This window comes from Sarcophilus harrisii, chromosome 3 (assembly GCF_902635505.1).
Source record: "Sarcophilus harrisii chromosome 3, mSarHar1.11, whole genome shotgun sequence".
NCBI lineage: Eukaryota > Metazoa > Chordata > Mammalia > Dasyuromorphia > Dasyuridae > Sarcophilus > Sarcophilus harrisii.
Genome location: NC_045428.1, coordinates 311,015,098 through 311,040,286, shown reverse-complemented (window position 1 = coordinate 311,040,286; position 25,189 = coordinate 311,015,098). Strand labels below are relative to the sequence as shown.

Here is a 25,189-nt window from a genome sequence, read left to right as displayed (position 1 = left end):
CAATTGCCAATTTAGTTACCGATGCTATTTGGTCTTGCGGCTTTGGCGAAATAAAGCTTTGACTTAAAGAGAATCCGGTGGCCGACTCACGAGCCACTCTTTCCCGTGGCATCATTTCCCGGCACACTTTGCCTTTTACCACAGATATCTTGTGGAAATTGCTTTCTGTTAGTTGTTGTGTGTCTTGCCTCTCTCTCGGGCTGAAAACTCTTTGAGAACTCGAATAGCTCCATACATCTTTGTGTGCCTGATGAATAACATAATGAATGAAGAAAATGTATGTTCTGTAAGGGAGAAAGCTTTTCCTTTCAGAAAGCAAACCGAACATAACGCTAACTAAATTTACACAACAAAACAAACTAGTTAGATGTGAGTGGGAAGGACGCCAAAACAACCGGCGGCTGTGGCAGGTTCTTTCCATTTTCTCTCCGTCTAAGTTCAATTTCCTATTCTTCTCTATACTAGATTGCGTTCTTGACACATCCATTTTCTGGGCCTCAGTTTCCTTCCTTGATTAAAATAAAGGAGGGAGCTGGTTTTAGTTTAGATCCTTTAGAGAGCTGGATTCTAAACTGGTTTCCAGTTCTAACACACTATGAAACTCTCCTGGGAGGTGGCTGGTTATCACCCTTCTTTCTTTCCTTTCCCTCTTCTCTCTCTCCTCCGGAACTCGATTCTCCTTCAGCTCCAGCCCCATTCACTCACCCAGGCAGGTAGCTGCTGTTCCCGGAGCTCCTTGCTGATGAACTGACGCTCATTATCCAAGAACTCGAAGGCGGCGGCGAGGCGCGAGTGCTTCCAGCGCCGGTTCTTGCGCCACCACATCCACAGGAAAGCTCCAAATATCAGCCAGGTGAGACTCAGCCCCAGATAGCCGGCCAGGTAGACGGGCGCCAGATATAGCAGCACCCGAGCCACGAAGCTGTACAGCTCGGGTAGCAGTTGGTTGGGCAGTTTCGGCCCCTTGACTCCTGGTTCCGCGCCCGGAGCTGCCCCTTGCGTCTCCATCTCCTTACCGACTAGTCTCCAGAGTGCTCCCCTGGCCGGGGTCTCCTGCTCTTCCTACTGGCGCTCACCCTGCGGAAGGGACGCGCGCTCCGGTGAAGGGGGACATTTGCTCCTCCGACAGGTGAGGACCAGGACTTGGAGAAGATCCCCGCTGAGCTGCAAAGGCTCCTCAGAGTCAGTTTTCACAAAGCCGCCTCCCACCCGCCTTCTCTGTGCGCTCTCAGTGGCCGACTGGAGAGCATCTAGAGGCAGGAGGGTGTTCTCTTCTAGGTGGTTGGGCCCGCATCGTGTCTCCGCCCTGTCGGAGCCCGCCCTGTAAAGAAGTGCCAGTAGGAGAGGTAGCTTAAAGAACTGACCTGGGGACCACCGAGTAGCAAGGGCGGGGTGCGTTACTCCTTCACTTCAAGGAAACAAGCAGAAATGTAGCCTTTGGATAGAAAAGGGCAAGTAGTAAACATCAGTTATGTCCATTAATTACTCAAGACTTATCTGTCCCCAGATCACCACTACTCTTAATGTTGTTTTCCCAAAGAAGGTGAAAAGATTTTTTCTACCCTTTCTTAGGACATCTTCCTTTATCAGAATTGAATAAATTAGTTGATTAAAGGAAAAACCTCACCAGAAGCTTCTTCTATGAATGAAGTGGAAGTTTCTAAAGTTAAAAAACAAACAAACAAAAAAAACCCCCAACATTTTATTTTCTTCGAAGAAGACAAATATATTTGTGAACACAGGTGATCCAGTTAGTATAATCTATTCACACTCTCAAAAAGCCTTATTAAAGTGACAAATAGGAACCTTGAAGGATGTTGTAAATAAAGAACTTGAATAAGGAAGGTAGGATTTGAATCCTGCTTCAGATACTCTGTGACACTAAGCAAGTCATTTAATATCTATTTACTTCAATTTCCTCATGTGTCAAATGTGTCAGTTGTATTCATTTGCCTAAATTTAAGGTCATGTGACATTCAAGACCACTATTTAAAAATAAACAAAACCCACCCAAAGTTACTAAGGGATTTTAATCAGACACCAAGTTGACATGAATGTGGCGGTTACCCCTAAACTGTATCAATATAGTTCTATCTTCCTTAATTTTAAAAAATAAATGTTCAATGAAGAAAAGGATATTTATGATTACAAAGTATTCAGTCAATACAAGTTTGTTAAGCTCTCAACAAAATGCTAAAGCAAGAGGAATAAACTACAGGAAGATTGCTTATGCTTACTCAAGATATGCTTATGAGTAAGTGGATAAATGATAAGTGACTAAGGGCTGACAAATTGGGGATAATACATGGGAGAGAGGCCAGGGAATCATATTATACATTAGATATATTGGTCTTTAAGTTATCAATTATGATTCAGTAAAGGAAACTAGAAACTTGTGGATTTAAAAAAAATATTTTGGCAGGTACTGGCCCAATGTACTATTATGATAAAAAAAAGTTAAATTAAAATATTATCTTATATCAATAAATCAAGGATCTGTGAGATTTCCCCATTGTGAGGACTTTACTTATGCCCATCACAACCATCCAAAGCTTAGTAAGTAAGTCTTTAGAAGATTGTGTTTTATGTAATATATGTGTAAATATGTATATATGTTATACACATGTTATATATTATATATAATGTAAGATATGCATTATTTATCTATCTAAATAGATAATATAAGGTGTATTAGGTACAAGGGTGATACTGTACTCTTAACACTGAACTGATTAAATCCTATTTAGAGGCCACAATTGTCACTGACAGCTAGAGAGTATCTAAAGAAGGAAAACTAGATTGATTTGATGTCTCATTTCTATGGAGTCCTCTAATTTGGCATTTACTTTGACCTTTACTTCAGTCAATTCATCACTTGATTTCACAAAGACAATTGATTTTGGGTGGGGGAAAACAACCCTGCTAACTACTTCTATATCCATTCCTGTCTGGCCTATTAAGATATAATGAATTTCATTTTAAAATTAATTGCCAAAATGCTTGCTATTTTTAGCACCTTCCAACTTTTTGGTTAAAGAATTACCTACTGAATGAGGCTTCTAAGTAACCTACAAGATTTTACCCTTTCATTTTTTCATCCTCTATTAATCTTCACTACCCCATCCTATGCCCATTTTTGAGTTGAAATAATTGGATATTAGCACGCATTAGAATATTAGAGTGTGTTTAATTTATATTATATTGTGAAGTAGGGAAATCTTGTGAAGAGCTTCATTGCTTACAATAGATGTTGGTACCGAAGGTGAAATTGTCTTCATAGGGATTTGGTTGTTTATATTCATTTCAGCCACTATAGGAGGAGATGATAAAACCTGAGACAAAATGATATTTCTTGTTCCCTGGGGATATATGATAAAATCAACTCTTTGATCCCCCTGCAAGTTAGAAGGATTGTTAAGCTGCTGTGGTAGTGTCCACAGGCACTCTCTTATAGATACATCATGTTTTTGTTGTAGATACTCATGGTTTAGTGGATAGAGAATTGACATTGAAGTGAAAAGGATCTGGGTTCAAGTCCCAACTCTGAAATCTATCATCTGTGTGATCATGAATAAGGTCTTTAGCTTTGATTTTTTGTTTTGCAGATTGTAGAATTCTGCAATTAAAGAGACTGTGCCAAGCTGAACTGTTTTATGGACTTCCAGGTATCAGTGAAATTACAGATCTAAACTCCTATATTTTGGCCAGATACTGCTGTTATCGTCAAGATACAAAGAGAACACTTGGGGTGTCAGTTGGCAATGTGAGGTAAGAAAGGGAAGGAAAAGAAGCAAATAGAACTTTTATGCATTGTTTCAATCATTTCATTTGGAGACATAAAGAAATATGTGGGGATTGAGGATGAGGGAGAGTAAGCAAAAGCTAAAGAATTGCTTCAGGCCCTTTCAAAAAGAAGCAGGATAACCTTCCATCTTATCCTCACTTTACCCACTACCCTATAGATTCAAGAAGACCATAAAAGCCTTCCTTGGAAGATAATACTTTTGATGAAATTAAATTTCACTTAGACCAGTATCTTCCTTTAGACTGTTCCCCTCCTCCAACATGGAACCTCAGTTTTCCCTCTGTGAAATAGCCTTTACATTTTTTTAAATTTTAATTTTCTTTTACCAATTACATATAAAAAAAAACACTTTTTTGCCATTTTGATTCCAAATTCTTTTTTTCTCTCCTCTCCCATCATTGAGAAGGCAAGAAATTTGATAATTATACATATTCAGTCATGCAGAACATTTCCATATTAGTCACAGTGTGAAAAAAAAATCAGAAAAAAATAATACTAAGAAAAATAAAGTAAAAAAAACAAAAAACAAAAGAGCTGCATTCAGATTGCTCCTGTTCTTATCTAGAGGTGGATAGCATTTTTCATCACAGATCCTTCAGGATTGTCTTGGATCTTTGTATTGCTGGGAATAACTATATTATTCACAATTGATCATTGTAAAAATATTGCTATTAATATGTACAGTATTCTGGTTCTGCTTATTTCATTTTGTATCAGTCTTTCCAGTTTTTTCTGAAAGCATCCTTCTCATCAATTTTTTTAAAGCACAATATGTAACACAATTTGTTCAGTTATTCCCCAATTGCTGAACATCCCATCAATTTCTAATTTTTCGTGACCACAAAAAGAACTGCTGTAGATATTTTTGTACATATGTGCCCTTTTCCTTTTTTCCTCTTTGATCTCTTTAGGATATAGATTTAGCAGTGGTATTGCTGGATCAAAGGGTGTTTATTGTTGTTGTATGTCCTTCATTCTCAAAGAGGACCAGGACATGAGGAAGGTGGCACCATGACATGCTAATAAAATTGCATTTAAGGGAGGGAGGGCTTTGCAAGATCACCAGCCTCATTTTCTCTTATAGAGCCATCTATAATGACTCTCTCTATATAGTCCAAATCAGGATAAATGAAGATGATCCTAGTTGTAGCCTTAATCACTGAATGGGTAAAAGGTTATACACAATTTGATAGTCCTTTTTATAGTTCCAAATTGCTGGATCAATTCACAAATTCACCACCAGCACATTAGTATTGAAATACCTTTCTAATTAGTTTCCCAGACTCATCTCTCTAGTCTATATTCCAACCAAAGTAATTTTCCTAATATTGGAACTGACCATTTTGTCTTCCTACTTCATAAACTTCAGTGGTTCTCAGTGACTTCCAAGAGCAAATATAAAGAAGTCCTTTGGACTTAAAACTTTTTACTATCTGGCCTTTATAATCTTCCTATATTTTACTTTCATCCATATGTAAAACAATTTACTGTCTATTTGCTATTTCTTAAATGCTATTCTCCATCTCCTATTTCTTTAATTTTATACTATCTTCTATGCCTAAAATGCTCTCTCCTCTCCCCTCAACCTTCTAGTGATTCCCTTAGGATAACTCAAATGTCACTTGCCAGAGGAGACTTTTTTTGTTTCCCTCCCTTTTCCCCAACCCCAATTGCTAAAACCCTTTTCTCTAAGGTTATTTTCCATCTACTTTGTATTTATTATATTTGTACCTTTGTATTTATGTAAATCTCCATCGTTAAAATATAAGCTCCTTGAAGGCTCCTTGCCTTACTTTGTATAGTACTTGGCATAAAATAAGGGTTTAATAAATGTTTGTTAATTAGTTAAAATGTTTTTGACCCTTAAATCTTCTAAATTTAAACATTTAATCTGATGTTACAAATCCATAGGGAGCCAGGATGGCTCTACGAGATATTCATTTAGAAGTAGAATACTCCTTCATGACTTCCTTTTTCAAAATGAGCATACTAGGTTAGTTAGTTTAGTTTAGAACCCTGACATAGCACAATTCTTTAGCCTGTTCACAGTGCCCCAGATTCCAAATAGTTCCTGATTCTCTTTTCCCCTTTGTATCAGACCTTAGTTATCCAGTGTCCCTGTCCTTTTAGGGTCATGCTAGGTGAGAGCTAGCTTATCAGGTAAACAGATTCCTGCAATATGATGATTGCTAAGGATATCACTCTTTTCCATGTTGCACAGAATCCTTTCAAATTTACTGGAATTCTGAAAAGTTCATGTTGATGCATTAGACACCTTGGAAGGCTGGTCAGGGAGATTTTTCTCCCCCAGTGAATGGCCCTTTTGGAATTCCTCAAATCATACCACCTAGTCAGTCCATGTTTTTGATGTAAGAGTATCTCTTGCCTTCTCTCTGAAGCCCCAGACAAAGATACCTGCTGAATGGCAAGTTTCATTATCACTCACAATGAAGGCTAGGCCACATTAGTCACTGGGAAATGATGTAGCCTCAAGTTTTAGCTGCTAGTTTTCTGACCTGAATGCTTCTGGGTGTACCTGGAGTGTCAGTCAGAAACAATAGGTGGGGAATGTGTGAGACAATGCCAGGGAGTGCTGTCATTGTTAGCCATTTAGCCAGCATGTCATTTTGCAAGCCCTAATTAATTTTTTCTACACTCCCTAGGGGAGGCCAGTGTTACGATACTACCATTCCTTTGGGAAATACTGTTTCCTCTCTTTTGCTTGTAGGAATAAGTGGCACACTGTCTTTTCAGCATTACTCCCTCTTTATCTCTCTCACCTATTTTCTTAACAGGACCTTATTTACCTCTCTGTTGGGATTTCTCTGCTAGATATTTACTTCTCTGTCGGGACCATGCCACCAAGGAAGTCAGCCTGCAAAAACTGACTTCTCAGTTCTAATAATAAACTTTTGCCAGTTTAACTTTTTGGGTTCATGAATTCATTTACAAAGGACCTGCACTGACCAGAAAGGGGTTCCCACAACTCCCTACCCTGTGCTGAACCTCATCAATCTCCCTTTAAAAACTTTTCTCCTTGTCTTCTCCCCTACCCTCCTGTTCCTCATTCTAACCACTCCTCTTAGGGTCTTTCCTTTTACTTTTCACCCCCAACCTCCTAAATCTTAATTTACACACTTTTCTAAAAAATCTCCCCCATCCTGTTCCCTCACTTTCTTATTTCCTTATAAATTTAGAAGATTTTTATATCCTTCTAAATTCCTCTGATTGCTTTTTGTAACCTTTTTTCCTACTTTGCTTTTTAGGATCACTCCATCATATTCAACTCGGCTCCAAATTTTCTTTCAAACTACCCAAATAATGACAGTCTTAAGAATATTGACACTTCTGCATATAAAAAAGTAAACAATTTGATCTCATTGAGTCCCTTGAAAAGAGTCTTTGATGTTATCCTATATTTATTCTGCATCTATATGTCAAAATTTTAATTAAATTCTGGCATTTTTTGACAAAAAGTTGGTCAATTCATTGAATACCCTTTTTTTTTTTTTATTAAATTCAGAACTGTATAACTAACTTTGCTAGGTAAGATATTTTTGCCTGCAATACCAGCTCTTTTGTTTTGTTAAATATAGTGTTCCAAGACCTGTGGCTTTTTAGTATAGTAGTTGCTAGGTCTTTCTGATTGTGACTCCATAGTATTTTAATTTTTTTTCTTGTTGATTGTGATATTTTTTCCTTAATGTGAAGTTTTTGAAACTCATCTATGATATTCCTGTAGGTTTTCATCCTGGAATCTCTTACAGTAGTGAAGAGTGGATTTTTTTTTTTTTTTAACTTTTCTTTGTCCTAGAACTTTAGGGAAATTTAAAAAAAAATTTTTTTTCTTGTGATTTTGTATCAAGATTCTTTTTTTTTTTTTTTTTGGATCAGTTTTCAGGTCCTCCAAAAATTCTTATATATTTTTTTCTTCTAGATCTCTTCTCCAGATCAATTATTTTTCTTAAAAGATGTTCTACATTCTCTTCTATTTTTTCATTCTTTTAATTTTGTTTTTATTGTTTTTTGGTATCTTATGACATTTGCTCCTCCTTGCCAATTTCAGTTTTCAAGGAATTGTTTTCTTTCTTAAGGTTCTGGATTTCTTTTTCCAGATGGTTGATTTTCTTTTCATAATTTTTCTTGGATTATTCTTTTTTCCCCTAATTTTTACTCAATATCTCTTATTTGATTTTTGAAGTCTTTTTAAGTTCTTCCAAGATCTGTTTTGATATTTATGACCATTTGACATTGTTATTTGGGATAGGAGAGGCTTTTCTTTTAAATCTTCAATATCTTTTTCTGAATATGAACCCAGGTATTCTCTATCCCCCTAATAACTGTCTATGCTTGGATTCTTTCTCTTTTGCTTTTTCATTTTTATTTATTTATTCTAGCAGCAGGTTTTTTATAATTATCAGTAGGTGTGGGAAATGGTGTCTCTAGCCTCAGGTCCTTCTTACTTTTTAAAAATTTTATTTTTTAAATTTAAATTAAAAAAATTAATTTAAATTTTTATTTCAAATTTTATTTATTATTTTTATAATTTTAATTAAATAATAACATATATTAATTAATTTTATTTATTAATTTAATATAACATATATTATATATAATTAAAATAATAATATAATAAAATATAATTTTAATATTTATTAATATTAAATATATTATTTAAATTAAAATTTTAAAATTTTAAATTTTACCCAAGGCCAAACCTTGGAATCCTCTTCCCCTCCAAGCCACAGATATGAACTCTAGCTAATACTGTGCTGGAAATGCTCTTATTCTCTGAGGACTTGCATTAACTGTAACCTTCAATTCCTTTTTCTGACCTGGAATTGAAAACCAAGAACTTAGCCCTCCTTTAAATGTTCATAGTCAGCTGTGTCTCTGTATCACTGCTTCTGTACCCACTGTGTGTATTAGTTTCTTCTTTCCTTTAGCAACAGCTATGACCATGTCTGGGCAACAGAGCTAGGCCTGGTGTTCCTCAGCAGTAGAGGAACATTCAGTCCAGATATTTGAGCATGTCTGACCCACATACTGTCTGTGAGATGAGAATTCCTGTGGGTGAGGCTGAGGCTACCTCTCAATCCAGCTGCTCCCAGGGTTCATCGTTGTTTCTTTGGAGACAGTATTGTCATTACCACCCTGATGTGAGGGTCCTCTTTAAGAATGAAGGACAAAAACAACAAGGAGATAGGCTGGAGGTGTTTGCACTTAGGCGAGACCTCTGACCCTTAGGTCTTCTCCAGTTGTCCTGGGAGGATCACTGCTCTATTCCAACTCTTGTCTATTTTTACTACTTTATGTTTACCCAGAGGTTCTATTTTGTCTTGTTTGTGGAGGAAATCTGGAGAGTGGAATTTTATGACTTATTCTGCCATCTTCCTAGACTTCTCAGGAATTGTAAGCTTCTGAATAGACCACATCTTAACAGTATAAAGAATATAAAATCTATTTTTAAAACTTTGCTAAGCACTTTATTTTTCTTCCCAATTACATGCTGCTGAAATCTTAAGGAGTGAAACTGGGAAAGCTCCTAGCTGGTCCTAACAAAAGGTTTCTGGTTCTCCTTGAAAGAGCCTAGCAGTGCATTGCCAAGAATTTCAGGTGGGCAAACATGAGAACCAGTGGGTCAAGCAAGTGGTATAAGGTCCTGAGACCTTGACTGGGCCCACTTGAATGTGCAAGGATCAGAAAACAGTGTTGAGAATTGGCAGAGAACATGGACATGTCTTTGATAGCCTGGGTGAAGGCTCAGAGAGCAACAGATAAGATTCCTGCCCCAGGCCCTATTGAAGTTTAAAGCCTCTCAGGACATTCATTTCATGTTGTACGGTTCCTATTGTTAAACCATTTCCCCTTATATTGAGATGGCATCTTCTTTCCTTTACCTTTCACTCATTGGTACTTGTTCTTTCTCTGAGGCTACAGCAAATAAGTCCATAGCCAATTTGATGTGGAGTCGTTTCAATCATGTTGACCTCTTTTTGTTTTTAGGTTTTTTGTTTTGTTTTGTTTTGTTTTGTTTTGGTGGCAAAGATATTGGAATGGTTTGCCATTTCTTTCTCCAGCTTATTTTATAGATGAGGTAAGTAAGGCAAATAGGAGTGAATGACTTGCCCAAGGTCACACAACTAGTAAGTGTCTAAGTGAACTCAGGAAGATGAGTCTTCCTAATTCCATATAAGTGCTTTATCTACTGTGCCATCTAGTTGCCCCTATAGTCTTTTTAGTAGCCATCAAATATTTGAAGGTATTCAATCCTATCAAGCCTTTTTTTCTCCATAAGGTTAGACATTTTTAGTTTCTTCAACTGTTTGTCACAAAACATAGTTTCCAAAGTTTTTTTTTTTTTCTGGTTGACCTATTTTGGACAAATTCCAGTTAATCAATATTGCCCTTAAAATGTGGATTCTGGAACTGAACAAAGTGCTTCAGACATGACGTGAGCATGCAACAGGATGTTGGAAGCATCACTGCCTTTGGTAAACACTTTTGATGAGCACTAATTTTGTCTTTAGTGGTAGTCTATTGTTTATACTACCTTAGTCTAAACATTAAGTTCCTGAAATTGTATGAACTTTTGGGGTGTTTTTGCATAAACATGTATTACCATCCATTTACTTTAAGTCTGTACTCAAAGAAACCCCAATCTTTTCCAAATCTTAAGTCACTTTTTCCTGTGCTTATGCATTTGTTTAAACTTTAAATAAAACTTTATATTTATTCATATTAAATTTAACATTTTAAAATTATAACCCATCATTCTAACTAGTTAATCTCTTTGACTCTTCATTCAAAAATAGCCCCATTCTTTGCACTCCTAAAATCATAGCTTATGAACTCCTGTTTTTAATAGTTAGCCAGAAGATCCAATTAGCTTATAGCAAAGACATTTTTAAGGTAATGTCTGGAAGAGGCTATCTTCAGGTCTGTACATATTATCTGGGTTTGAGCAAGTCTTACAATGCAGATAGAATTTCAAAGACTAGTTTTAGAAATAAGCTTTGTAGTCTTTTTTTGATTTTGTTCAGATCATTGTATCCAACAACTATTCTAAAGCATAGTATTTCACTCCACTATGGAGGTCTAGGTCCTATTTAAATAAGAATTATTGTAATCATGAGTTGGCTTCCCATGACCCTAATCAAGGAGTGGAATATGATAGACCATGGAAAGGCACGTACAAGATTACCTGATTTGAGCAGATAGAATTTCAGTAGAGAGCTACACAGGTTGTGGAGCTGGTAGGATTAAAGCTACATGGAAATTAGTCATTGCTAATAGGTAGTATCCCCAGCCACTTAGCTAGATCACAAAAGTTTTTTTATGGTTTTTTGAATAACTGAAGCCTTTGCAGTGTTATTATGGTTCCTGGTATCCCTGCTGGCTCATAGAAAGCATCCACCAAAGCAGCGTCTGCCTTTTCACAGCTATTAGATTCTTCACTCCATGTAGACCACCTTTGCCATCACTCAAGCATTGTCTCCAAAGAGAAAAAGTGAGACAAGTAAAAACTTTGGTGCTAAGCTGAACAGAAAACTAGACTCAGAATCATCAGCATGCAACCTTCCCATAAGTTTAACAAACTGTTAAGGTTTATTCCTCATTAACCCCTTGGGTTAAATATGCTGAACATATCTTTTTGAAAGTCATCAATCTAAAAAGTATTGAAGAGGACAAAAGCTGTAACTCCAAAACCATTAGAAATTTCTCTCCTGGATTAGCTTTAGTGTCACATTGTCAGGTTGTTGACCTAGACTGAATCTTTTTTTTTTTTTTAATCATTATAGCTTTTTATTGACAGAACATATGCATGGGTAATTTTTCAGCATTGTCCCTTGCATCACTTCTGTTCCAACTTTTCCCTTACCTCCCTTCATCCCCTCCCCTAGATGACAGACTAGACTGAATCTTTAAGATTTTTATCAGTCTTTGAAAGGGCTCAGACAAAAAATTTCCAAATACTAATTTCTCAATAACAAATTAATCTCTTTTCTTAAAGTTACAGAAACAAAATAAATTTATATTAAAATAGGAAAAAAATTGTTGCCAACTAATTCATTTTAATATGAAGACATTGCCATTGCATTTATGTGAATTACAAACCAAAGAGAAAACTGAGAATTTAATTTTGGAAATAAAATTTCAAACATTTCTTGCAAAATAAAGAATATTTATGAGTATGTGACCCAGGAATAAATAATAGTATTCCAATAAGTATGTCGCTTTTATGACAAAGTAGCAAGGCTGTTATATCACATGACCTCTGAATTTTTTTGCATCTTGTCTGTTTCAAGTCCCTTCATGTTCTCCAGTGTATAAAAGAAATTAGTCTCTGTTTGAACATACTTAAGATTTTCCTTTATTATATAAAATGAATTGGATTAGTTTATCAAGTTCTGTAAAGCATCCCTGTGATAATTTAATAGGCATAACATTAAAATTGTAAATTAACTTTGATAGTATTGTCATTTTGTCATAGTATTGTCATACTGTCATGGCCTAGACATGAACATTGAATATTTCCTCCTTAAGAAAGCTGCATACTTTCTTAAGAAGCACTTTTTAGTCAAATCTATACAAAATTTTTTGTGCTTATGTAAATTAATTCTTAAAATAAATATATATATATATGTATAAATATGTGCACATATACACATATAATATTTATAGAGTAGGATTTTACTATTGTCTCCTGTTTTTTTATTCTTATTATATGAAAATGGTATTGATTTTTGTGGATTTATCTTATAGCTGACACTTTTTAATTATTTAAATTTTCTCAATTGGTATCTTTGTTGAGTCTCTAGGATTTTCCAAGCAAGCAAGTCATCATGTTGTCAGCAAATAGGGACAGTTGTATCTCCACTTTACTTATATTTATGCCTCAAAGTATTCTGTCTTTGTAAAAATACTTTTAATTAGTTTTTTGTTTTGTTTTGTATATTGACAAAATTGTTTTCCTCCTTGTTCTGTTCTTCTGCAAGAGGGTAGACAGATTTGAGATCTGCTACTTGTTGCCACAGTATGGAGGACTTAGGATAGGAGTAATATGTATTGCAAGAGACTGTGAAGATAAGAGGAAAGAATTCCTAAATAGATACTACTATATAAACAGATGGATTAAGATGTGAGACCTGACAGTTGGGAACACCAATAGGGTAGGTGCTGAATGAGCTTCTTAGGGATTAGCATTTTCTGCTGTTAATTCATAAAGCTGTTATCTATTTAGGCTTCTGAGTGTGCTTTGGCCTGTAGAAACAGTTGTAATTCCTCTACCTGTAGTGCAGTATTCTCATTCTCTTCAGTTCTATCTCTGCTTTAGCTGATGCAAATGTATAAGGTAACTACTTCATGTCACTAAATAATACCCAGTCCTTTCATTGACATCCTTCCCTCCAAAATCTAATTTATTTGTCACCTCTTCTATTAAAGCTTTCCTATAATATTGGAAGCAGTTAAACATGGTACTCAATTTAAACTTTGTTCCTAAAAAGTGTACTCCTGGGACGTAGTAAGACTTCTGACCTGCTGGATTTTGATTCTAGTTTGATTAACTGCTTCCAGTATTGTAGGGAAGTATTAGAGAAGAGGTGATAAATGAGTTGAGTCTTGTAGAGAGGGAAGTCAATGAATGGAGACAAATGGGGAAATCTTTAGTGACAGAGGGTAGAATAGGAACAGTGAATTTAAGTTTCCTGTTTACTTTGGTTTTCCATTTTAAAAAAGGGATGGGAAGAGCTAAATAACATGTTGCTCCCCATCTAAGTTGGACCACCAGACTCTAGGCTTGGGAGGAGTCATTTTTAAAAAATTACCACCTGGACTCTCTACTTCTTGCTTTAAGAATTGTAATTAAACCAAAACTAATATTCCCTTAGAAAGCTGTGTTAGTGAACTATCTTATGACTCCTCTTATCATCTTTGTGTTCTTCCAAACCATAACTAGCTTTCCTGGTCACCACTTCTCCATCTATATTATTTCTCTCATTAGAATCTAAGTTCCTCAAGACAATTGACAATCTCCCTTTTGTTATCCATTGCCCTGGAGTATTTCTCATGTAGCCTAACATACTGTGGAACCTTTTGGGTTAGATGTGCCCTCTTGTTAAAGAATATGTGTGACCCAATGGCTTCTAGTTGGTCCCTTGGTCCCTGTTACTGGGAGGTTATGTTGAAGGTGAGTGCTGACTAAACTAGTAAGAGATCCATACTTAGTTTGCAGCAAGAACTAAGAAAAACAAATCTTTGTTTTATTTTCAGAGTAGTTGACAACCAATAGAATTATTTTTAATCTGAAAGGACTAAAAAACCATGCCCAAAGTTGGCTAAAGAATTAAACCTTGTGAACTGTTCATATAGTAAATCTCTGAGGTCAATATGTTTGTTTGGAAGCCTTGAAAAGTATCTTTACCTCTTGGGAGTGTATAATGGAGGTATTATTTTGTGTTTAAAGTATTTGTAAACAGCACCTACTACTTGTACTTGATATGAGTTATATATACAGGTAAATGTGTGTGTGTGTGTGTGTGTGTGTGTGTGTGTGTGTGTGTGTACTCAGTACTTTTCTAGGACACTTTTTTGGAAGCAGTCTAGTTTAAAATGAGGCAAACTTTTCCCTGAAGTATTTCAGGGTAGGGTTATGATGAGCCAAGGGGATATTCAGGGAGCATCATCACTTCTGGTGTGAAGACTTGCTTAGCCCTTTTTGAGCTACTCATTCATCTTTGGTATCCACCAGGTACTCAAAGCTCACCTGTGACTGTAGCATTTGCAGTGGCCACACTCCAGTTAAACTATCTTGTCAGATAAGCCAAACCAGGTTTGGGGGCAACCAATGGATCTCAAGCTCATTAGTGAGTTAGGGGCATGTCTACCCAAAATATCTGAAAGCTTCTCCCAGTGGAATCATTGGATAAGAACCACTTGTTCCAGTGGCCATGAAGGTGGCTGAAGGAGGCATTGTAGAACACTTGGAGCTTGGTTACATATCAGACCCCAAGATCATCCTCTGCTTCCCAGACCATCGCCAATCATCTTGTGGACTTTGATGACCCTGGAAGAGTGAGACTAATGACTTTGTACAACTCTATCTCACTTCCTCTTCAAAAGGAAAGGATGAATAACAATAATGAGCCAAAGTTTGAGAGATTCCTCCCTTTGGGATCAGACTGCTCCCAGGATAAATCTTTGTTCTTTGTTAGTCCAGAGCTGAAGCTCTCTTATGAATGATGGGTACATCTGGGCCACATGAATGAGAGCAAGAAAGAGCTCTGACTTGGCTCTTTTCAACAATGAGATGATTGAGGCCAGTTCCAATGATCTTGTGATGAAGAGAGCCATCTACATCCAGAAAGAGGACAGTGGGAACTGAGTGTGGACCACCACATAGCGTTTTCACTCTTTTTTGTTGTTTGCTTGCATTTTGTTTTCTTTCTCAGTTTTTTTCCCTTCTTGATCCAATTTTTCTTGTACAGCAAGATAATTCTATAAATATATATACATATATTGGAATTAACATATATTTTAACATATTTAACATGTATTGGATTATTTGCCATCTAGGGGAGAAGGTGGGGAGAAGAAGGGGAAAAGTTGGAACTGAAGGTTTTGCAAGGGTCAATGTTGAAAAATTACCTATGCATATGTTTTGTAGATAAAAAGCTTTAATAAAAAATTTAAAAATAAATCAAAATTCAAAAAAGAAAGATCTTTGAATAATTGTCTCCTCTTTCAAATTTACCACCCCAATAGCAGAGGGTTTGGGAATCTATCTTTCTAAAAAAAAAAAAAAGGAGCAACCTATAAGAAATTTGAATTTATAGGCTCGGAATATCTAGTTATTCACCTGCTTTTAAAAAGTGGTTTACTTCCCTTTTTGTATGCATTTGTAATATAAAAGAAATCTTTTAGAATAATTGCTGAATTGCATTTGAGGTCAGCACTTATTTCTTTTTATATTACCAGATTAGCTAAAAAAGGGAAGGATCATACAGAGTTGGGGTAAGTCATCGAACAGAACACTCCAATTCCACTTTCACAAAGATAATACATTTATAATGGTGGATAATCTGAATGGCAGAGTAAGCTTTGAAAAGGAAAAAAAAAAAAAACAATCACAAAAGGGAAAACTGCAACTTGCTTACATGTGCTGGAAGAATTTTCTTTGGTGAATGTATTTATGGGCTTTCTTCTTTTTATATAATAGATGAAGGAAGTTATCTTCTTCTAGGTATGTGGAGCCCAACTCCACATTCAATAATTAAATTATTAATTCAATAATTAAATTTTAAATGTGAATATTTATACTTGGGAAGGAGCAAGCTCCAAATCAGGGCTTGGATTATTTTTTTATCATCTAGATTTAAGAAAGTGATCAGAAAATGTTAATGCAGATCATTAATTCATCTAGAGAAAGAATGGGTAAATAGAAACTCAACACATACACACACACACACACACACACACACACTTTTGTATCTAATGGCAGCCATCTCTAGGGTGGGGAGAGAGAAAAAAAGGAAAAAAAATTACATGATAACTATTACATATTTAAAAGGAATAACAAGTTATATATGATAGACTTGATTTCAGGTGCAGTTTCTTTCTATTCACTATGTTATGTAAATGCTTATTCTATTTTTTTTAAATAACTTTTTATTGACAGTATTCTATTTCTTAAATTCAGAATAACATTTTTTAAAATTCAGATTAAACTTAAAAATATGTCATTCATGCTTCCCCACTCCCGAAAAGTTTGGTTGTTAAACATTTACCAGCACAACCCCAGTTTGAAAGTCTGGCTCTATTATCTGCCTGAATGACTTTGGACAATTCTCCTAATTTCTGTGGGTCACAGTTCCTCATCTATAAAATGAAAAAGTTGGATGAGGTGACTAAAGTTCCCCTCCAGCTTTACATCTTTAAAGCTTTAATGTCTCTTACATTGAGCAAGCTTCCCATGAAATAAAGAATTAAAAAGAGGAAAAAAGCATTTCAGCAAAATTAATCCACACATCTACCCAGTCTGACATTATACGCATTGTTTGGCTCCAGTACCCCAACTTTACAAAGAAAGGAGAGATATACATTTTCTTATCTATTTTTTGGAGGAAAAGCTTGGTCATTCTTCCTACACAGATTTCAGTTTTGGGTTTGGTTTTTGGTATTGCTTTGTTTTGTTTTTGACCTTTTGCCTTTTTCTTCTCAGTAATTTTCATATATTCTTTTCCTGTTTTCTTATTTCCCTCTATTTGTCCCATTATTGGATGATATGTTGGTGCCATCTAGTGGGTGAAAGGAACACTGTGTTCTTCATTAGGGAAGGACACAAGTCCTAAAACTACAATTATTCATATTTTAACCTGGCCAGAGGGGCCCCCTTGGTCATTTGGTTCCCTTTGTCTAGGAACTTACCCACCACACTATGATTGGCTTATGCTACTCAATTGTTAGGAGGTTCTTCTACATATTCAGTATAAATGGGAATTGGGGAAAAGATACTTTATTTTGGCTTAATTCCTTTGGGAGTCTAGCGTTTATTGAGCGTGTATAATGCACTAGATGAAGTTCTGGGATTACAAATACCTCCTAGTCGAATGAAGGAGACATGAAAATAATTGTGTGAAAATCAGATTTATATGGGACAAATTGGAGGTATTCTGAGAGAAAAGGATCTAGAATTATAGGGAGATGGGAAAGGCATTTTGCAAGGGTGAGACTTTAGCTGAGACTTGAAGGAAGCAAAGGAAGTTAGAAGGTAAAGATGAGGGAAGTGTAAAAGACATAGGGAAAGGCTAGTGAACATGTCAGGAAACTTGCTATTATTTTTCATTATGTAGCCCAGAGGAGAAGGTATCAGTGAACTACCTCTCTCCAGCTTCTAAAGCAAAAAGTTCTTCCTTTTTTCTGATTGTCAAACAGTACCCTGCTTATTTTACCTTCACTGTGGCAATAAGTTCCTACCATTCCACCTCAACCCATTCAATGTTCTATTTGTTCCACCTATTTTATTCCTCTCACTGAGGATTTTGCCTCATATTTTACAGAAAAAAATTGAGACCATTCACCATAAACTCCCTCTCCCCTTTTCTATATCTCATATCACTCAGATTTTTTCTGCCATTATCCTCCTCCTATCTGACATGAAGACATAACCTTAATCCTTACCAAAGCTAACCCCTCTACCTGAACAAGTAATTCCATTTCATCCCATCCCATCTCATCCAACAGATTGCTCCCTAACTGTATCATATGTTTTCAATCTTTTCCTATCTATTGGCTTCTTCCCTATTGTCTACAAACATACACTTCCTCAATTTCAAAAACTTTGCATCTGATCCTTTCATCTGCAATAAGTATCATCTCAGAACCCTTCTTACCTTTGTGGCTAAACCTCCTTGAAAAAAAAAAGTCTTCATCAGATGTTTCTCCTTTCTCTCCTTTTACTCTTCTCTTAACTTTCCTTACAATCTGGTTTTCAACCTCATTCTTTCACTGAAATTACTCCCTCCGATGTTACTCATGATTTCTTCATTGCCAAATCCATTTTTCTCAGTCTCTTTGCAACTTTTGACACTGTTGACTACCCTCTTTTCTTTGAAACTCTCTTCTATGTAGGTTTTAAGGACATCATTCTCTACAGATTGTTTTCCTATTTATTAGATCTTCTCCGTCTCCTTTACTAGATTCTCAGCTAGATCATACCTTCTAATCATAGATGTACCATACGGTTCTATTTTAAGCCCTCTTCTCTACTTCTATTCTGCTTCACTTTGTGATCTCATGAGCTCCCATGGATATAATTACTATCTCTAGGTTAATGATTCTCAAATCTAACTAGTCTACCCTAATCTCTCAACTGACCCCTAGGCTCACATCTCCAAATCTCTTTCAAATATTCTTGAACTATATGTCCAAAAAATATTTCATGTCCAAAATGGAACTCATTTTCTTTACTCCAAACTCTCTCCCTTCACTCTCAACTTTCCTATTAATGTGGAGGGCAATACTCATTTCCTTTTCTCTCACAACTAGGCTTACAACTTAGTTGATATCCTAAATTCTCAGTTTCTCTAAAACCTGCATCCATTTTGATGTGAAGACCTATTAATTTCACCTTTTTGACATCTGTTGAATATACCCCTTTATTTCTTCTGACACTGCCACCACCACTTTGGTGTAGGTTCTCATCTGATTGCCTTAAGTCTTTCCCCACTCCAATCCATCCTCCGTTGAGCTGCCAAAGTGATTTTCCTAAAGTAGAGGTTTAATAGTGTCAAACATCCCCGCTCTACAACATACTCTAATAGTTTCCTATCACCTCTAAGATCAAATAACAAATCGTCTGGCATTCAAAAATCTTTATAACCAGCAGCCCCCTACCCTTCCCTTCTTCTTATTCTTTATTCCCCAGCATATAATTTTTGAAGCAATGAATGACACTCGTCTCCTGACTGTTCCATGAACGAGACATTCCATTTTTCATTCCGTTTTTTTTTTTTTTTTTTTTTTGATTCTGGACATTATTTCTGTTGTCCCCTGTAATTGAAATACACTTTCTGCTCATTTCAGCCTCCTGGCTTCCCTCAAGCCCCAACTAATATCCCTTCTTCAGGAAGTCTTTTCTAAATGCATTAATTCTAGTGTATTTCCTCTCATAATTATTTCCTATTTATCCTATATAGCATGTTTTATATATTTATTTGTGAGCTCCTTGAGGAGATTTGAGGCAGAGAACAAACATTGAGTTATTGAGTTCCATTATTTCTAATTCTTCCATATCTAGTCTATTCTATTGATTAGATTTATTTTTCTATTTTTTAACTACTACAAATGGTGTTGGTGATTACTAATTTATCATATAACTTGAGGATTGGAAATACTAAAAAAAATTTCCCTATATTCCTGTCTTTTTTCGTTATTTTCCTTGGCATGCTAAGCAGGCATTATTAATGTTTTTGGTATCATGGACCTTTTTTATTGTCTGGTGAAGTCTATTGACTCCTCAGAATAATATTTTTAAATGCATAGAATAAAAGGGAAATCAATTTTATTATGATGCAGTTATCAGAATATTTTTTTAAAAGTTTATGAATCCCAGATAAAGAAACCTTGCTCTAAACCTTTTGTTCTACCAAATAAGTTTTATTAATTTATCTAGCTCTGTAAAGCATCATTTTGGTAGATTGATTATTATATCACTAGATTTGTTAATTAACTTTGGCAAGTTGTCATTTTTATTTTAATGATGTGGTCCAACCATGAGCATTGACTACTCTATTTATTTGTTATTCTTTTTATTTCTTTAGAGACTATTAGGTAATCAAAACTTTATAGGTTTTGAGAATATTTTGTTAGACTGATTGTCGATTATTTTATGAATTGCATAGTTATTTTGAATGAGACTTGCTTTTCCATTATTGCCTGTTGGATTTTGTTATTATTTAGAAACGCTATAATTTTTATAAGTTTATTTTGTAGCAATTGTAGTAATTTTCCTAAGCCTATTAATTATTTTAAGTTTTTTGGCTGATTTCTAGGATTTTCTAAATAAACCATTATGTCATCAACAAATAGAAATAATTTTGTCTCCCTTTTGCCTATCCTTATGCTTTGAGTTTCTTTTGTCTTATTGATATTGCTAGCATTTTCAAACTATATCAAATTGTTGGAGATTATAATGCATTATTTTTAAAAATGAATTGCTGTAGTCTTTTTTCAGGATTTTATTTTTAAAATGTTGAATTGCATTAAACAACTCCCTAAGAAAAAATCCCCAGGACCAGATGGATTTACATGTGAATTCTACCAAACATTTAAAGAACAATTGGCCCCAATGCTACATAAATTATTTGATAAAATAGGGAATGAAGGAGTCCTACCAAATTCCTTCTATGACACAGACATGGTACTGATACCTAAACCAGGTAGGCTGAAAACAGAGAAAGAAAATTATAGACCAATCTCCCTAATGAATATTGATGCTAAAATCTTAAATAAGATATTAGCAAAAAGATTACAGAAAATCATCCCCAGGATAATACACTATGATCAAGTAGGATTTATACCAGGAATGCAGGGCTGGTTCAATATTAGGAAAACTATCAATATAATTGGCCATGTTAATAACCAAATTAACAAAAACCATATGATCATCTCAATAGATGCAGAAAAAGCATTTGATAAAATCCAACATCCATTCCTATTAAAAACACTTGAGAGTATAGGAATAAATGGACTTTTCCTTAAAATAATCAGCAGCATCTATTTAAAACCATCAGTAAGCATCATATGTAATGGAGACAAACTGCAACCATTCCCAATAAGATCTGGAGTGAAACAAGGTTGCCCACTATCACCGTTACTATTTAATATTGTATTAGAAACGCTAGCTATAGCAATAAGAGCTGAGAAAGAGATTAAAGGAATAAGAATAGGCAATGAGGAAGCCAAATTATCACTCTTTGCCGATGACATGATGGTATACTTAGAGAACCCCAGAGATTCTGCTAAAAAGTTATTAGAAATAATCCACAACTTTAGCAAAGTTGCTGGTTATAAAATAAACCCACATAAGTCATCAGCATTCTTATATATCACTAACAAAATCCAACAGTCAGAGTTACAAAGAGAAATTCCATTTAAAGTAACTACTGATAATATAAAATATTTAGGAATCTATCTGCCAAGGGAAAATCAGAAACTTTATGAGCAAAATTACAGACCACTTTTCACACAAATTAAGTCTGATCTAACCAATTGGAAAAATATTAAATGCTCTTGGATAGGGCGAGCAAATATAATAAAGATGACAATATTACCTAAACTAATCTATTTATTTAGCGCTATACCAATCAGACTCCCAAAAAACTATTTTAATGACCTAGAAAAAATAACAACAAAGTTCATATGGAAAAACAAAAGGTCAAGAATTTCAAGGGAATTAATGAAAAAAAAATCAAATGATGGTGGCTTAGCTGTACCAGATCTAAAATTATATTATAGAGCAGCAGTTACCAAAACTATTTGGTATTGGCTAAGGAATAGATTAGTTGATCAGTGGAATAGATTAGGTTCAAGGGATAAAACAGTCAACAAATATAGCAACCTAGTCTTTGACAAACCCAAAGATCCCAGCTTTTGGGATAAGAACTTACTGTTTGATAAAAATTGCTGGGAAAATTGGAAACTAATATGGCAGAAACTAGGCATTGATCCATACTTAACGCCGTACACCAAGATAAGGTCAAAATGGGTTCATGACCTAGGCATAAAGAATGAAATTATTAATAAATTAGAGGAACATAGGATAGTTTACCTCTCAGACCTGTGGAAGGGGAAGGTCTTTATGACCAAAGCAGAACTAGAGATCATTACTGATCACAAAATAGAAAATTTCGATTATACCAAACTGAAAAGTTTTTGTACAAACAAAACTAATGCAGACAAGATTAGAAGGGAAGCAATAAACTGGGAAAATATTTTTACAGTCAAAGGTTCTGATAAAGGCCTCATTTCCAAAATATATAGAGAATTAACTCTAATTTATAAAAAATCAAGCCATTCTCCAATTGAAAAATGGTCAAAGGATATGAACAGACAATTCTCAGATGAAGAAATTGAAACTATTTCTAGTCATATGAAAAGATGCTCCAAGTCATTATTAATCAGAGAAATGCAAATTAAGACAACTCTAAGATACCACTACACACCTGTCAGATTGGCTAAGATGACAGGAAAAAATAATGATGATTGTTGGAGGGGATGTGGGAAAACTGGGACATTGATTCATTGTTGGTGGAGTTGTGAACGAATCCAACCATTTTGGAGAGTAGTTTGGAACTATGCTCAAAAAGTTATCAAACTGTGCATACCCTTTGATCCAGCAGTGTTACTACTGGGATTATATCCCAAAGAGATTATAAAGAAGGGAAAGGGACCTGTATGTGCACGAATGTTTGTGGCAGCCCTTTTTGTAGTGGCTAAAAACTGGAAACTGAATGGATGTCCATCAGTTGGAGAATGGCTGAATAAATTGTGGTATATGAATATTATGGAATATTACTGTTCTGTAAGAAATGACCAACAGGATGATTTCAGAAAGGCCTGGAGAGACTTACACGAACTGATGCTGAGTGAAATGAGCAGGACCAGGAGATCATTATATACTTCAACAACAATACTATATGATGACCAGTTCTGATGGACCAGGCCATCCTCAGCAACGAGATCAACCAAATCATTTCTAATGGAGCAGTAATGAACTGAACTAGCTATGCCCAGAAAAAGAACTCTGGGAGATGACTAAAAAACCATTACATTGAATTCCCAATCCCTATATTTATACCCACCTGCATTTTTGATTTCTTTCACAAGCTAATTGTACAATATTTCAGAGTCTGATTCTTTTTGTACAGCAAAATAACGGTTTGGTCATGTATACTTATTGTGTATCTAATTTATATTTTAATATATTTAACATCTACTGGTCATCCTGCCATCTGGGGGAGAGGGTGGGGGTGGGTGAAAAACTGGAACAAGAAGTTTGGCAATTGTTAATGCTGTAAAGTTACCCATACATATAACCTGTAAATAAAAGGCTATTAAATTAAAAAAAAAATGTTGAATTGCAATTAATTATATTCATCCATAGTCCTCTTTGTTTTATCTTGCAATGAGTTAGATATCAGGACTGTATTTGTCTTATAAAGAGTTTAGCATTTATTTTATCAATTTTTTAGGATACTTTGTGGAGTATAGGCATAATTATTTTTTGAAGGTTTGATTGAATTTTTCTCTAAATCCATCCTCAGGCCTTTATTGATAACTAGTTATATTTCTTCTCTTGAGATCAAATTATTTAATTTTTTGTTTGTTCTTCTCTTGATGGATATTTTATATTTTTAAGGGAATCCTTTATTTCTTTTTTGTTTTAAGTTACTTAATGTATGTTATCTGTAGGTTATGATGTCATATTTATCTTGGTTTTAAAATTTTGTTGATTTGATTTTCTGCCCTTTTTTTCTGTTTATGTTGAATTTCTCTTAATGAGAGGAAAATTAAAGCATTCTTTTATTATTGTATTATTATCTATATCTTTTTGAAATTCTGGTAGATGACTTGTTTTTGGAGAATAATTTTAATATTGATACTAATTCATTTTCTATGGTTCCTTTAAGCATAATGTAATGTCCTTGTTTATCTCAGAATTGTGCACTTTTATTTTTGCTTTGTCTGAAAACACTATTGCAACTTCTCCTTTTTTGTAATAATCTAATCATAATGTGTTTTGTTTCTGCTTTTTATTTTGATAATTATGTTTTGGCTTTGCTTTTTATATCCTTTCTCTTTTCATTAGTGTCAGTGTAAGAGATGTTCTCTAAAAGCAGTTCTTCTCCTTGTCCTAAATCCTATCTGTGGTAGTTATTATATTATTATAGCCTTGCCATTTAGCAAATATCCCTCCCCTACCCCACTCCCTCTCTCTCACTTTGGACTTGGAACTAGAAAGACCTAACTTCAGATCTCATTTCTAATACTACCTTTGTAACCTTTGTAACCATAGGCAAGTCATTTAACTTCAAAGTCTCATTTTTTTCATCTGTAAAATGAAGATAATAATACTTGCCGTATATGTCTTGCAGGGTTCTTCTCATCAGGTAAAATGATGTATATAAATTTCTTCACAAATATTAAAGTTTTAAACAAATAGAAGTTTCTACCTTCCTTCATTAGTGTAAAGAAATTTAGTATAGTTAATGGCTGTGAGGTATAGGGAAAACTGGAAATATTCTGGACCTTCTTTCAACAACCCCATAGTTTTAAGATCTAAACTGGATGTTTCCTATGTCTAAACACAATTCCTTGAATCTATTGTGTCTCTCTCACTCCAAATACTGAATCTGTTCTTTGATTTTGTTAGAAAGGACACTTACCCAGATCATCCAGCTTCCTTCTAGCTATACTGCAGGAGATTCTTTTGCACTTTTGTACCTTTGTCAAGATTGTTTCACCATGCTAAGTTGATACATTACATGTTTGTATTGAACAACTTTAAACAGTTTTTTCTTCAATAACTATTCAGATTGTCACTATGATAAATTTAAAAATTGTTAACATACTTCCTGAAATAGCTGTTCCCAGTTGTTTACTTTTTTTCTCAAGTTTCCAAATTCCTCCTTTCTTACTCTGGGGATGACTTCACCTACTATTTTACATCTATTATATCACTGGATTGCTAGCTACTGTCCTTTTCCTATTAAATGTTTATTAAATATTAAAGTCTTGTGTAAACATATATATATAATAGAACAATAACAATAACTAACATTCATATAGTGTTTTAATATTCACAACATTCTTTACATACAT

General features: G+C 34.8%; 1 protein-coding gene across 1 annotated transcript in view; it reads right to left on the bottom strand.

The window, feature by feature from the left end:
* Window positions 1–1,336, bottom strand: part of ESYT3 (extended synaptotagmin 3) — a 76,542-nt gene extending 75,206 nt beyond the window's left edge. The window contains exon 1 of the mRNA XM_031959800.1: window positions 706–1,336. Within this exon, the coding sequence (XP_031815660.1) occupies window positions 706–1,008 (303 nt within the window). The 5' untranslated portion in view covers window positions 1,009–1,336. The remainder of the gene's footprint in view (window positions 1–705) is intronic.
* Window positions 1,337–25,189: the final 23,853 nt, after the last annotated feature.